General features: G+C 45.8%; 1 protein-coding gene across 1 annotated transcript in view; it reads right to left on the bottom strand.

Moving 5' to 3' along the window:
• Positions 1 to 9,087: 9,087 nt before the first annotated feature.
• Positions 9,088 to 13,824, bottom strand: part of LOC148125949 (uncharacterized) — a 100,928-nt gene continuing 96,191 nt past the window's right edge. Inside the window, exon 7 of the mRNA XM_087932080.1 lies at positions 9,088 to 9,414. Within this exon, the coding sequence (XP_087788206.1) occupies positions 9,299 to 9,414 (116 nt within the window). The 3' untranslated portion in view covers positions 9,088 to 9,298. The remainder of the gene's footprint in view (positions 9,415 to 13,824) is intronic.

The following is a 13,824-nucleotide window of genomic DNA, read 5'->3' as shown; positions in this document are numbered from 1 at the left end:
TCACCAAGCTCAGAGAGCATCAAAGACCCCACAGTCCCTTTTCTCTGTATCGTCATTCATATCCTCCAATGGGACGCGTCCATAGCCCAGAGTCATCAATCAGGCTCTCCAGTTAGAATTTTGTGCCACAGAAACTTCAGCCGCCTAGTTACTATCTTCGAAAAACTATGCATGGAATGCACTTTCGGTTTCCAAGCTGGCGCACTGCTCTTTCCAAACCCCTTTCCCCTCCTCCCTTTCTGTTGGCAACTCTAAAAGGAGCATAGAAATACTTTGTGAGCTGACAACAACAACACTCTTCTCATAAAGTCAAGGACAAGCTACCCTGCACCTGGCAAGGAGTGGTTAGAGGAATGTCTCCCGTTGGGGCGATGGGTGATTGGACCATGGGGTGGACTGGTGGGTCCGGGGCCTGAGGTTTTGGTTTTCGGTTACAAAGGGAAAACCCAGAATTCTTAGATTTGGGGTTTCCCAGATGCGCCAGTCTGACTTCTTTAATGCATTCTTCCTTGGAGGAACTTTCTGAGCGCTGAATGAAATGGGGAGTTTCGTTGGACCGCTGACAATAGCCCTTAGACTTATATGCCGCTTCACAAGGCTTTCCAGCCCCCGCTCTGAGTGCTTTGCAGAGTCAGCCTCTTGTCCCCAACAATCTGGGTCCTCGTTTTACAGACCTGGGAAGGATCGAAGGCTGAGTCAACCTTGAGCTGGTCAGGATCGAGCTGCTGAACTCCTGGCAGTCGGCAGAATCAGCCTGTAGTGCTGCAGTCTAACTATTGCGCCACCACATGAGGTCCTTGGGGCTCTCTCTGAGGTTGGTGGCTTCCTTGCAGAGGGTTTATGACCCAATTACATCAGTGCTAGAAGGGAGGAGGTATGCAGGGAAGAGGAGGAGGATGGGGGGAGAAGAAGGAAAAGACGAAGAAGAAGAAGGAGAAGGAAAAGAAGGAGAAGGAGAAGGAGGAGGAGGAGGAGGAGGGGGAGAAGAATGAGAAGAACAAGAAGAAGAAGAAGGAGAAGGAAAAGAAGGAGAAGGAGAAGGAGGAGAAGGAGGAGGAGGAAGAGGAGGAGGAGGGGGGAGAAGAAGGAGAAGAAAAGGAGAAGCAGAAGGAGAAGGAGGAGGAGGAGGAGGAGGAGGAGGAGGAGGAGGAGGAGGAGGAAGAAGAGGAAGAGGAAGAGGAGGAGAAGGAGTAGAAGGAGAAGGAGGAGGAGGAGGAGGAGGGGGGAGAAGAAGGAGAAGAGGAAGAGGAGGAGGAGGGAGAGGAGAAGAAGGAAGAGAAGGAGAAGGAGAAGGAGTAGAAGGAGAAGGAGGAGGAGGAGGAGGAGGGGAGGAAGAAGGAGAAGAGGAAGAGGAGGAGGAGGGAGGAGAAGGAAGAGAAGGAGAACGAGAAGGAGTAGAAGGAGAAGGAGGAGGAGGAGGAGGGGGAAGAAGAAGAAGAAGGAGAAGCAGGAGGAGAAGGAGAAGCAGGAGGAAGAGGAGAACGAGGAGGAGGAGGAGGAGGAGGAGGAGGAAGAAGAAGAGGAAGAGGAGGAGGAGGAGGGAGAGGAGAAGAAGGAAGAGAAGGAGAAGGAGGAGGAGGAGGAGGAGGAGGAAGAGGAAGAGGAGGAGGAGAAGGAGGAGAAGCAGGAGGAGGAGGAGGAGGAGGAGGGAGAGGAGAAGGAGGAAAAGAAGGAGGAGAAGAACAAGAACAACAAGAAGGAGAAGGAGGAAGAGGAGGAGGAGGAGGAGGAAGAGGAAGATTACAACTATGGGCTCCTTGGTGCTCTCTGAAATTGACGGCTTTTTTGCAGGCGTTTCATGACCCATCTAGGTCACACCATCAGTGCTAGCAGAGAGTGGGGTTTGCAGAGAGGAGAAGGGAAAGGGGAGGAGGACTGTGGGGGTCCTTGGGGCTCCCTGAGCTTGGTGGCCTTCTTGCAGACGTTTCATGACCCCACCAGATAACAGCGTCAGTTATGGTGGATGCGTTGACCCTCTACCCCAAAAGGCTGAATCTGGGATGGCGGGGGGGTTTGGGGTCTTTTGCACAGAAACCAGGACAAAAAGAGACGGAGCGGCTGGAATGAGAACCCCGCTGGGGGGTCCCTCCTCCACGGCCCCCCCTCCCCTCCTCCCTGTAGCAACGCCGGCTTCCCGGCTCCCAGAGCTCTCCGACAAACGTGCGATGCTCCCCTTGTTCCACTTCTAAATATACTCCCGTTGCCACGACAACCGAAGGGAGAGTGATGGTTCTCACGCAACATCCTGCATCCCTCTTAATTGTCAGCCTCTGGGGACTGAGTCAGGCGCCGAGCGTCTTACTGCCATGGTTACCGCTGGCATCCAGCTGCAGGTGTCGTCGGAGGGAGGGCAACAGGCGGGCGGGCAGGGCTCGGACACCTGGGAGCAGGTAGCCGGGGTGGGGGGAGGGAGATGGGGAGGGCCAGAACTATGGCGTCTCAGGTGCGCTCGGAGGGGCAGAGAAGCCCAAAGGGGAAATCGAGGCGGGGTCCTTGGTGGTTTCGTGGCCGACGTTTCGTGACCCGACTAGGGAACATCATCAGGGCGGGAAGGTTGACAGTGTGAATCCCACTGAATTGTAGCACTGGTGATGTTACCTAGTTGGGTCGTGAAATGTCTGCAAGTTTAGAGAACCCCCAAGGACTTGGAATCGCCTTCCTCCTCCTCCTCCTCCTCCTCCTCCTCCTCCTCCGCTTCCGCGAAACCTCACTTCCTTCCGGCACTGATGTTTCCTATTTGGGTAATGAAACATCCCCAAGAAAACAATCCAGCTCAAAGAGCGCAAAGGAGCTCACAGTTTTTTTCCTCCTCCTCCTCCTCCTCCTCCTCCTCCTCTTCCCTACAAGCCTCACTTCCTTCCAGCACTGATAATGTCACCTAGTTGAGCCACGAAATGTCTGCAAGAAAACCACCCAGCTCAGAGAGCACTAAGGACCCCATAGTTGTAATCTTCTCCTCCTCCTCCTCCTCCTCCTCTTCCTCCTCCTCCTCCTTCTTCCTCCTCCTCCCTTCCAACACTGAAGATGTTACCTAGTTGGGTCACGAAATGTCTGCAAGAAAACCACCCAGCTCAGAAAGCACCCTCCTCCTCCTTCTTCCTCCTCCTCCTCCTCCTCCTCCTCCTCCTCCTCCTCCTCCTTTCTCTTCTTTCTCTTCCTCCTTCCTCCTCCTCTTCCTCCTAAGCCCCCTTTTCCTTCCAGCACTGACGACGTTACCTAGTTGGGTCACGAAACATCTGCAAGAAAACCACCCAGCTCAGAAAGCACCCTCCTCCTCCTTCTTTCTCCTCCTCCTCCTCCTCCTCCTCCTCCTCCTCCTCCTCCTTCTTTCTCTTCCTCCTTCCTCCTCCTCTTCCTCCTAAGCCCCACTTTCTTCCAGCACTGACGACGTTACCTAGTTGGGCCATGAAACGTCTGCAAGAAAACCACCCAGCTCAGAAAGCACCGTCCTCCTCCTTCTTCTCTCTTCTTCCTCCTCCTCCTTCCTCCTCCTCTTCCTCCTAAGCCCCCCTTCCTTCCAGCACTGACGACGTTACCTAGTTGGGCCATGAAACGTTTTTGGAAGAAAACCACCCAGCTCGGAGGCCGCCGAGAGCCCCACCTTTCAACCCTGAGCTACAAAGATGTTCTTCTACCGAAAATCTATGTACCACCGTCTCAAACCCCACTCCCCATTTAGACAAATCTTTAGGAAATAAAACCCCCTTACGAATACAGTCATAAAACACACCCATTTTCCCCGCCCCTCCCTTCCTCAGGGGAAGATAAGGGAGAATTCAGCTGACAAACGGGGGCTCGCCAGTCGCGCATCAAACAATGTCAGACAGAAGAAAAACCGTCGCATTTTACCTGACAAAATGATTTTCTGCATGTTACATTTTTGCAAAAATGAGAAGAAAGGGAACCTTCCCTACAGGCTGAGACCGAAGCAGCCGTGATTGTTCGTAGACATTTCGGTTCAATCCTCGTTGTGCATCAAGCCAGGATTGCAACTGCAAACCAGGATAGAGAGAAGAAATCCAGCCATTCCGGCTTATTCAACACATTCCCCAACTGGCAAACAGGGCATCGGTACTCCTGGATTTGCAACCATTCCTTTACCGACCCATTGGGCGTCGCAACCAAACCTAAAACGCCGCGCACTTACAACCGGTCCTCGGACTTACGACCGTTACAGCATTTCTTCACCGTCCTGTGCTTGAAATCTGGAGACTTAGTTTAGTTTTTAGTTTAGTTTACTTTATTGTCATTGCACCTTGTGCAATGAAATCAAACACCATCTTCAGTGCACACCATGACCATGAAAAGAAACATCCTTCACATTCCACACATTGAACCGAAAACTATATTGCACTATAATATTGCACTATACAGCAGAATTCAAAAGAGCTCCTGCCCTGGCAGAGAAGCTGTTTTCCAGCCTATTTGTCCTTGTTTTTATTATTATCTTGTACCGTCTGCCAGATGGTCATAGTTCAAAAAAAGGGTTCCCAGGATGAGATGGATCTTTGAGGATGTTTTGAACTTTCTTAAGGCAGTGGGAGCTCTAAAGCTCTTCCAAAGAGGGGAGAGGGCAACCCAGGATCCTCTGGGCAATGACTCTAACCCTCTGGAGTGCTGTCCGATCTGCCCCTGTGCAATTGGCAAACCATACAGAGGTGGAGTAAATTAAGATACTCTCTGGTGCAGCGGTAGAAGGTCACCAGCAGTTTGCCATTCAGTTTTTTTTTTTTTTTAGTATCTATTTGATTTGTCAGTCGCTTACAAGATAATAGGTATAAGTATATACATAGTTATGAATACATGAAATGGGGACATATAAGAAAAATAAAAGAAACAATAGGACAGGGACGGTCGGCACGCTGGTGCGCTTATGCACACCCCCTACAGACATTTTAGGAAAAGGGTGAGGTCAATAGTGGACAGTCTAAGGTTAAAGTTTTTGGGCTATGGCAGTGGAGGAATGGAGGGGAAAAGCTGGGTTCACTTAATGACCATGTGATTCATTTAACAACTGCGGGGGGGAAGATTGCAAATTTGGGTGTAAACTCATGTAACAGCCTTGCTTCTTTCTTAAAAAAAATATGTATTTTTTTTAACTTGAACATATCATCTTCCATTAAACAGTGTGCCGTCCGGGTACAAATATCTCTTGTGCAATTACAGTCAAAGTTTACAATAATCATTACATTAAAAATAATTCATTAATCTTACAATATTAATAACTAGCTCTATTCCCGTGCTTCGCTATGGGACTATGTGTTCAGGCTTAGTTTTTGAGGAGGAAAATAAGGAGGGGAAAATTCTGCCTCTGCCTACCAGCTTCCATCGGTATTAATCTGGCAAGTGTCCTGTCAGTGTGTCAGAGAGTGGAGGGCTGTTTGGAAACTGAAGCAGTATTTGCTGTGTGAACAAGAAGGAGACAGCAAGGAGCCTGGGTGTGGCTTAGCTCAACTGTTCTGTACTAAAGCTGCTTGGTGCTGCTGTGAAACTGAAGTGAAACTAAAATTCTTCTCTGCTTGTATTTTGCATTTGGAAGAGATTTCTTTCCAGATGGGGAGGGGGAGTAGAACTCCTTAGCATCAGAGTGTGTTAATAAAAATAAAAATAAAAATAATACAGGAAATACTAAATGCTCTGATGGTCATTTCGAAAAATCCTTTCTTAGTGAGCCCCTAGAAGCCAAGAGGAACATAAGGGCCAAATTTCAAGTTTGTAGACTTTAGAGTTCTGGAGATTTTGTATGAGTGGTATTTTGTTTTTATATCTAAAGATATATAATTCTCTAATCTTACAATATTAATAATCAGCATTATAACTATTCATTTCTCCCTCTTAACCTATCTTCTAATAAAAATATATTATATTGAATATGGTAATCTTAAGAATCATACATAATATCATATTGTTTACATCTGTCTTAACATAATCTCCATTTATTTCTCACTTCTATTTTTACTCTCCAGCCACCCACAAAATATCTCCCATGTCATAGAATATTCAGTTTGTTCTTTCTCTTTTATAGCAAGCGTTAATTTTTATTTTATTTTTATTTGATTTGGTTTGTCAATCGCTTACAAGATAATAGGTATAAGTATATACATAGTTATGAATACATGAAATGGGTACATATAAGAAAAATAAAAAGAGACAATAGGACAGGGACAGTAGGCACGTTGGTGCGCTTATGCACACCCCCTACAGGCCTCTTAGGAAGGGGGTGAGGTCAATAGTAGACAGTCTAAGGTTAAAGTTTTTGGGGTTTGGGGAAGAAACTACAGAGTCGGATAGAGGATTCCAGATATTGACCACTCAGTGGTTGAGGTCGTATTTCCTGCAATCAAGTTTAGTGCAATTAACCTTGAGTTTATATCTATTGTTTGCTCTTGTGTTGTTATGGTTGAAGATGAAGTATTCATTGACATTATTCATTAACCTATTCATTTCTGCACATTCTACTATTTTCCTAATCACATTCTCATCATCTATAGGGATCTCATTACTTTTCCAATTTTGTGCAAATACCATTCTAGCTGCAGTTTAACACGTGTATAATTAAATAGGCATTTCCTTTACTATAAGTTTCAGGTATAATCCCTAACGGCCTTGCTTATAAATGAAATTGTGATCGTCGATCTAGGATCGCAGTAATTCGGTATTGGCGGGGCTGAGCCGACTCAACCTAGCTGTTTGCTCTGGGTTGAAAAGCACCCAAGGTTAGGAAAAAAAAATAATCTGGATTAAAAGCACAGCGAAAAGGGACAAAGCATAGGATACAGATAATCCTTGACGTATGGCCACACAATTGAGCCCAAAAATTTATTTTGCAAAGCCAGAGAGCGGTTAAGTGAGCTTTGCCTTGTTTTATGACTTTTCTTGCCATTGTTGTTAAGTGAAGTTGTTAAATTAGCAACACGGCTGTTTATTGAATCTGGCTCCCCTGGTGACGTTGCTGGTCACAGAAGGGGAATCACGCAATGTCATAAATATGAGATTCCCAGCAACTGAATTTTGACCCTGGGAGTTCCTACAACCATTGTAAATGTGAAAAATTGTCATTATTTTGTGACTTCGGCCACTAAACTGTATCTGTCCCTTCCAACTCTATTATTCTGTTATTCTGCTATTCTTTTTCCTTCCTTCCTTCTTTTCCTCCCTCCTTTCCTTCTTCCCTCCCTCCCTCCCTCCCTCCTTCCTTTCTTCCTTCTCCATCACTGGAAGTGATAGGCAGGGGGTTAGACTAGAAGACCTCCAAGGTCCCTTCCAACTTTATTATTCTGTTATTCTGCTATTCTTTTTCCTTCCTTCCTCCTTTCCTTCTTCCCTCCCTCCCTCCCTCCTTCCTTCCTTCCTTCTCCATCACTGGAAGTTTGTTCATCTCCTTTCTGGCTTTTTAGCTCCCGAACTTTGCAAACAGTTCCTGTTTGTTTTGGGGTTTGGTTTTTTTTTGCAGCGGTCTCTTATACTTTTATTAGCTTTCTCCCCTGATCAAAACGTCCATCTTTCCTCCTAGTTTTTTTCTCTAAATGTCAGCGGTGTGTGTTTTCTGCCACTTTTTTTCTTTTTTTTTTCTTTTCTTTTTTTAAAGTAGATGCCAAGCTAATATCCACCTAGGAGTAAATAATTCGGGGTCTTTGCAGCCTGCAATTCGTTTCTTCTGGCGTTAAGACTTAAATTCAGCGTCATCCTTTCACCCCATTCAAACTATCACGGACTCAAATTGGCAAAGGTTTTTTTAAATGCAATTTTGTCTATTTGCAAGCTTCTTTTTTTTTTAATCTAAAAATGCACTTTTTGGATGTCTTGCTGGAAAAAAAAGAAATATTTTTTTTCTAGAGGGGACAACCCCCCCCCCAGTGTTTTGTATTTATATTTGTTTATATTTATATTTATTTGTTTATATTGTATATTTATTCCGCATCTCTGCTTCGAATCAAGTCCTGGATGGCAAAATCTGAAAGGATCCAAAACACCCAAAATAATCGGACAGGATCTAATTGGATCATCCAAGCAACAGATCAAGTCGGGAACACAATTTTGACTCCTTTTAAATACACATTTGGTTCTGATTTCTTCCTTCTGGAATGGAGCAGAATGGAACGGTCCTCCAACTTATTACTACAGCTGAGCCTGAAATTTCCGTCACCAAGCGAGACAGTTGATAAAAATGAGCTTTGCCCTGTTTTACAATCTTTCTTGCCACCGTTGTTAAGTGAATCACTGCAGTTGTTAAACTCATCGACACGGTCGTTAAGCAAATCCCGGCTTCCCTGTTGACTTTGCTGGTCAGGAGGCCACAAAAGGGGAACCCCGTGACCCCGGGACGCTGTGACCGTCGTAAGTATGAGTCATTTGCCAAGCACCTGAATTTTAATCCCACAGGCCCATGGGGTAAAAACTCCACTTGCCGTAAGTGTGAAAAATGGTCAGAAATGGTCTTTTCGGTGCCATGGTAACTTTGGATTGTTCCTAAATGAGCTGTTGTAAGTCGAGGACTACGAATAGAAAAGGATAGGATAGGAAATATGAATGGAAGGGAATGGAACAGAACAGAAAACAGAACGGAAGGGAATGGAACAGAACAAGATGAAATGGGAGGGGATGAGATGGAAGGGGGGGAGAAAGTGCAGAACAGAACACAGGATGGAATGGGACAGAACAGAACAAGATGGAGTGGAATGGATCAGAACAAGAGGGGAGGGGAGGGGGGAGGAAAGAATGCAGAACAGAACCGAACAGAACACAGGATGGAATGGGACAGAACAAGGTGGAATGGGATGGGAGGAGAGAGGAGAGGAAAGAATGCAGAACAGAACAGAACAGAACAGAGAATGGAATGGGACAGAACAGGACAGAACAAGGTGGAATGGGACGGGAGGAGAGAGGAGACGAAAGAATGCAGAACAGAACAGAACAGAACACAGGATGGAATGGGACAGAACAGGACAGAACAAGGCGGAATGGGAGGGGAGGAGAGAGGAGACGAAAGAATGCAGAACAGAACACAGAATGGAATGGGACAGAACAGAACAGAACAGAACAGAACAAGAGGGAATGGATCAGAACAAGATGGGAGGGGAGGGGGAGGAAAGAACGCAGAACAGAACAGAACACAGGATGGAATGGGACAGAACAGGACAGAACAAGATGGAATGGGAGGGGAGGAGAGAGGAGACGAAAGAATGCAGAACAGAACAGAACACAGAATGGAATGGAACGGAACAGAATAGAACAAGAGAGGAGAGAAACTATAGGATGGGACAGAACAGAATACAAAAAAAAAAACCCCACCACCATTTCAACCCTTCCACAGCCTGTTAAATCCGAGTTTTGTTCCGCGATCGGATTTCCCCAGCACCGCTGTATGTATTCCACCGAGGGGGGGGAAACGAGGAATAAATTGCATCCCTTCCGCTGCAGATAAAAAATAAAACAAGCCACAACACAATTCCAGCTGCTATTTTTAGTGTCAAACCACCACCCCCAACCCACCCGTGGCCGAAAAAAACCCCCCCCAAAAAAACCCAAACGCATCCCAGTGTTTAAACTCTCCGGGCGGCTGATTTCTGGATGGCGAGCGCTCTGTTTTCGCCCCCAAGCCCCACTCCAGATGTCAATCCTGATTTCCTTCCAACGGGGAAACGCCTAATTATTTGGGCCACGTAAGAATTGAAGGAGGTGGTTTGCTTAGTGGCTGTTTTCGCAGCCAACGGAGCAGGGAAATTACAGGCTCCCTGAATTAGCAAATCCCTGAATTATTAATTCCTCTGGATACCATTCAGACAAACCCGGGGATCCCAATCAAATTATTCAAACAGGCCAACAAACAAACAAACAAACATAAAACGAAGTGAAAAGCAAACCACGTTGCGTAAACCCTAAAAAGTAAATCCCGTACTTTTCCCTCTGCCTTGGCTTTCGCACCGGTCGTTAAGTGAATCCTGGCAGCTGTTAAGCGAACCACGGGGTCCTTAAAGGAGAAGCCAGCTTCCCCCGTGTTGGAATCCGGTTGGGGAAAATCGTATAAGGCGGGGGATCATGGGAACCCAGGACGCTGCGAGCGGTGCAAATCCGTTGCTAGGCGAGTCGGTCATTAAACGAGTCGCACTCAACTTTGCAATCTTTTTTTTTTTTTTTGCTGTGGGCATTAAGGAAATCACGGCATTTAAGTGACTCGCACCATCGTTAAGCGAATCCAGGTTTCCCCGTGGATGCCGTTTGTCGGAAATCAGCTGAGGAGGGCCCCAGGATTCTGCAACCATGGTAAATAAATTTGCATAAATTGCATACATTTTGATCACCTCCCCATAGAGGTGGGGGGTTGTAAGCTTCAGGGTGGGTTGCAAGTCAATTTTTGCAATGCTGTTGTAGGAATCGTTAAGTGTTGCACCTTATCATTCTTGACACATGTGCCTTTTCTTTTGTGTACACTGAGAGCTTATGCACCAAAGACAAATTCCTTGTGTATCCAATTACACTTGGCCAAGAAAAAGAATTCTATTCTATTCATTTTCATTCTATTCATTTTCTCCATTCTATTCTATTCTATTCTATTCTATTCTATTCTATTCTACTCTATTCCTATTTCTATTCTATTCCTATTCCTATTTCTGTATTTATCTTCTCTTCTCTTCTCTTCTATTCCTATTCTATTCCTATTCTATTTCTATTCTATTCTATTCTATTCTATTCTATTCTATTCTATTCTATTCTATTCTAGTCTAGTCTAGTCTAGTCTAGTCTAGTCTATTCCGTTCCGTTCCATTCTATTCTATTCTATTCTATTCTACATTCTATTCATTTTCTATTCTATTCTCTCTATTCTATTTTCTTTTCTATTCTATTCTACATTCTATTCATTTTCTATTCTATTCTCTCTATTCTATTTTCTTTTCTATTCTATTTTACTTTCCATTCTATGTTCGAGCAGTCGCTCAACAAAGAATCACGGACTATCAATTTCATCCAGTGTTTCCCAATGTGGCAAATTTAAGATCTGTGGACTTCAACTCCCAAGAATTCCCCAGCCGTTAACTGCATCTCATGGGCAGATGATGGAAGGGAAGGGAAGGGAAGGGAAGAGAACAGAACAACAGGACAGGACAGAACAGAATAGATACTGGAATAAAAAATAGAATAGGATAGGATGGGATGGAAGGAGAGGGGATGGGATGGGATAGGATATTGGAAAATAGAATATTGGAGAATGAAATGGAATGGAGTGGAATGGAATGGAATGGAATGGAATAGAATAGAATAGAATAGAATAGAATAGAATAGAATAGAATAGAATAGAAAAACAGAGTTGGAAGGGACCTTATAGGTCATCTAGTCCAACCCCCCACCCTAGCAGGAGACCCTACACCATTTCTGACCAATGGCATTCCAATCTCTTCTTGAAAGCCTCCAGGGATGAAGCTCCCACAACTTCCGAAGGCAATTTCTCTTCCATGGGTGGATTGTTCTTCTCACTGTCAGAAAATTCCTCCTTATTTCCAGGTTGAATTTCTCCTTGGTCAGTTTCCATCCATTGTTCCTTGTCTGGCCTTCAGGTGCCTTGGAGAATAGCTTGACCCCCTTCCTCCTCCTCTCTGGGGCATCCCCTCAAATATTGGAAGATGCTCTCCTGTCTCCCCTGGTCCTTCTCTTCCCTAGACTAGCCAGGCCCAGTTCCTGCATCCGTTCATCGTATGTTTTAGCCTCCAGTCCCCTCACCATCCGAGTTGTTTTTCTCGGCACTTTTTCTAGTCTCAACAACTTTTTTACATTGTGGCCACCAAAACTGGATGCAAATATTCCAGGTTTACCACCAAGGCCTTGTAAAGTGGGATTAACCCTTCACGGGATCTGGATTCGATTTGCTTTGTTGATGCAGCCTAGGACCGGGTTGGCTTTTTGGGCAGTTGCCACACACGGCTGGTTCATATTTAATCGATTGTCCACCTTATCGTGCAATCAAGCCGAAAGAGAAACGGTCCATCTCGGCACCTCCTGGCACCTCCTGGGCGATATTCAGAATTGGTGTCCGATGACTAAGAAGTACAAAAATCTCATTTTCGCTCCTTCCTTGCCAGCTGATTCACAAGGAGGTGGCTGTTCTATTTTTATATTCAGTCTCCTGGCCGAGGGATAAATAACTCTCCAAATCGAATTCAATCGGATAACAACAGATAATCAGAGATGGAAAGGACCTTGCAGGTCATCTAGTCCAACCTCCTGGCAATAAAACCAGTAGTCCTTGGCTTACGACCATAACTGGGTCCAAAGCTTCTGTCGCTAAGCAAGGATGGCAGTTGAAATGAATTTTGCCCCATTTTATAACCTCTCTTGTCACCATTGTTAAGTGAAACACTGCCGTTAAGCAAGCACCGTGGTGGTGAAGCAACTTCGCTTGTCCGAATGTCGTAAAAGGGGACCCAGTTTATGCGACGGTCTTAAATACGAGCTGGTTGCCAAGTTTTGATCACGAGACCACGGGGAGGCTGCAACAGTCGTAAGGGTGAAAAATGGTCGCAAGTCACTTTTTTCAGTGCCGTTGTAACTGCAAAGTCACTAAATGAACAGTCGTCCTTGACTTACAACCATTTGTTTAGTGTGCCAAACGACAATGGCACCGGAAAAAAAACATGACCGCCCTCACATTCTTGCCCTTACATCCATCACAGCATCCCGAAGGCCATGCGATCCGTACTTGTGACCTTTCCAGCCAGCTTTTCCTCCAAAAAGAGGAGGAGGAGGAGGAGGAGGAGGAGGAGGAGGAGGAGGAGGAGGAGGCCAGATTCTCTTAATGACCATGTGATTCACAATGACTGCGGTGATTTGCTTAATGACGATGGCTAGGAAGGTCCTAAAATCAGGCGCGCCTCATTTCACAGGTTGCTTAGCAGTAGACATTCTGGCCCCCATTGGAGGTCGTAAGTCAAGGACTACAGCTAATGAAAAGACTCAGCAAAGCAGAAAAATTGTGTCACATGGACACACACACAGAGACATGAACACATTCCGACAATGGATTGCCTCCAGAAGTTGTGGGAAGTTGTGGAGGCTTTCAAGACTGGATTTCCCTCTGTCAGAAATGGTGGAGGGTCTGTTTGGGCAGGGGGTTGGACTAGATGACCTGCAAGGTCCCTTCCCAGTCTGTTATTCTACATTCAATGGAAGAAGAAGTTGCCCTCGGAAGTTGTGGGAGCTTCATCCCTGGAGGCTTTCAAAAAGAGGCTGGACTGCCCTCGGTCAGAAATGGTGGAGGGTCTCCTGCTTGGCCAGGGGGTTGGACTAAATGACCTCCAAGGTCCCTTCCAACTCTGTTAATCTGTAAAATGCTGAAATAGTTGTAACTTTGGAACACACATGAATACATTTGCAAATAATATTCTTTTGCAGAACTTAAAGTCCTCTGCAACAACATCAACAACAAAACCGGCTGGGTGACTTTGGGCCAATCACCAGGCAACAGGGAGTTCTAGTCCCACCTTAGGCATGAAAGCCAATTGGGAGACTTTGGGCCAATCCCCAGGAGACGGGGAGTTCTAGTCCCACCTTAGGCATGAAAGCCAATTGGGAGACTTTGGGCCAATCACCAGGAGACGGTGAGTTCTAGTCCCGCCTTAGGCATGAAAGCCAGCTGGGTGACTTTGGGCCAATCACCAGGAGACGGGGAGTTCTAATCGCGCCTTAGGCATGAAAAGTACTAACGACCTGGGTCCATTCAGCAACCACTCCAAAAACACAACCCTTGGCATCATCCTGCATTCACATGACCTTGTTTTATGACGGTTTTTCCCCCCCAAAAGCTGACCTTTTACTTCTAGTTTTCCATCCAAA

This window comes from Pseudonaja textilis, chromosome 4 (assembly GCF_049901715.1).
Source record: "Pseudonaja textilis isolate UNSWEBS1 chromosome 4, rPseTex1.2, whole genome shotgun sequence".
Taxonomy (NCBI): domain Eukaryota; kingdom Metazoa; phylum Chordata; class Lepidosauria; order Squamata; family Elapidae; genus Pseudonaja; species Pseudonaja textilis.
The sequence above is the reverse complement of the archived record's forward strand: the minus strand, read 5'-3'. Positions and strand labels throughout refer to the sequence as shown.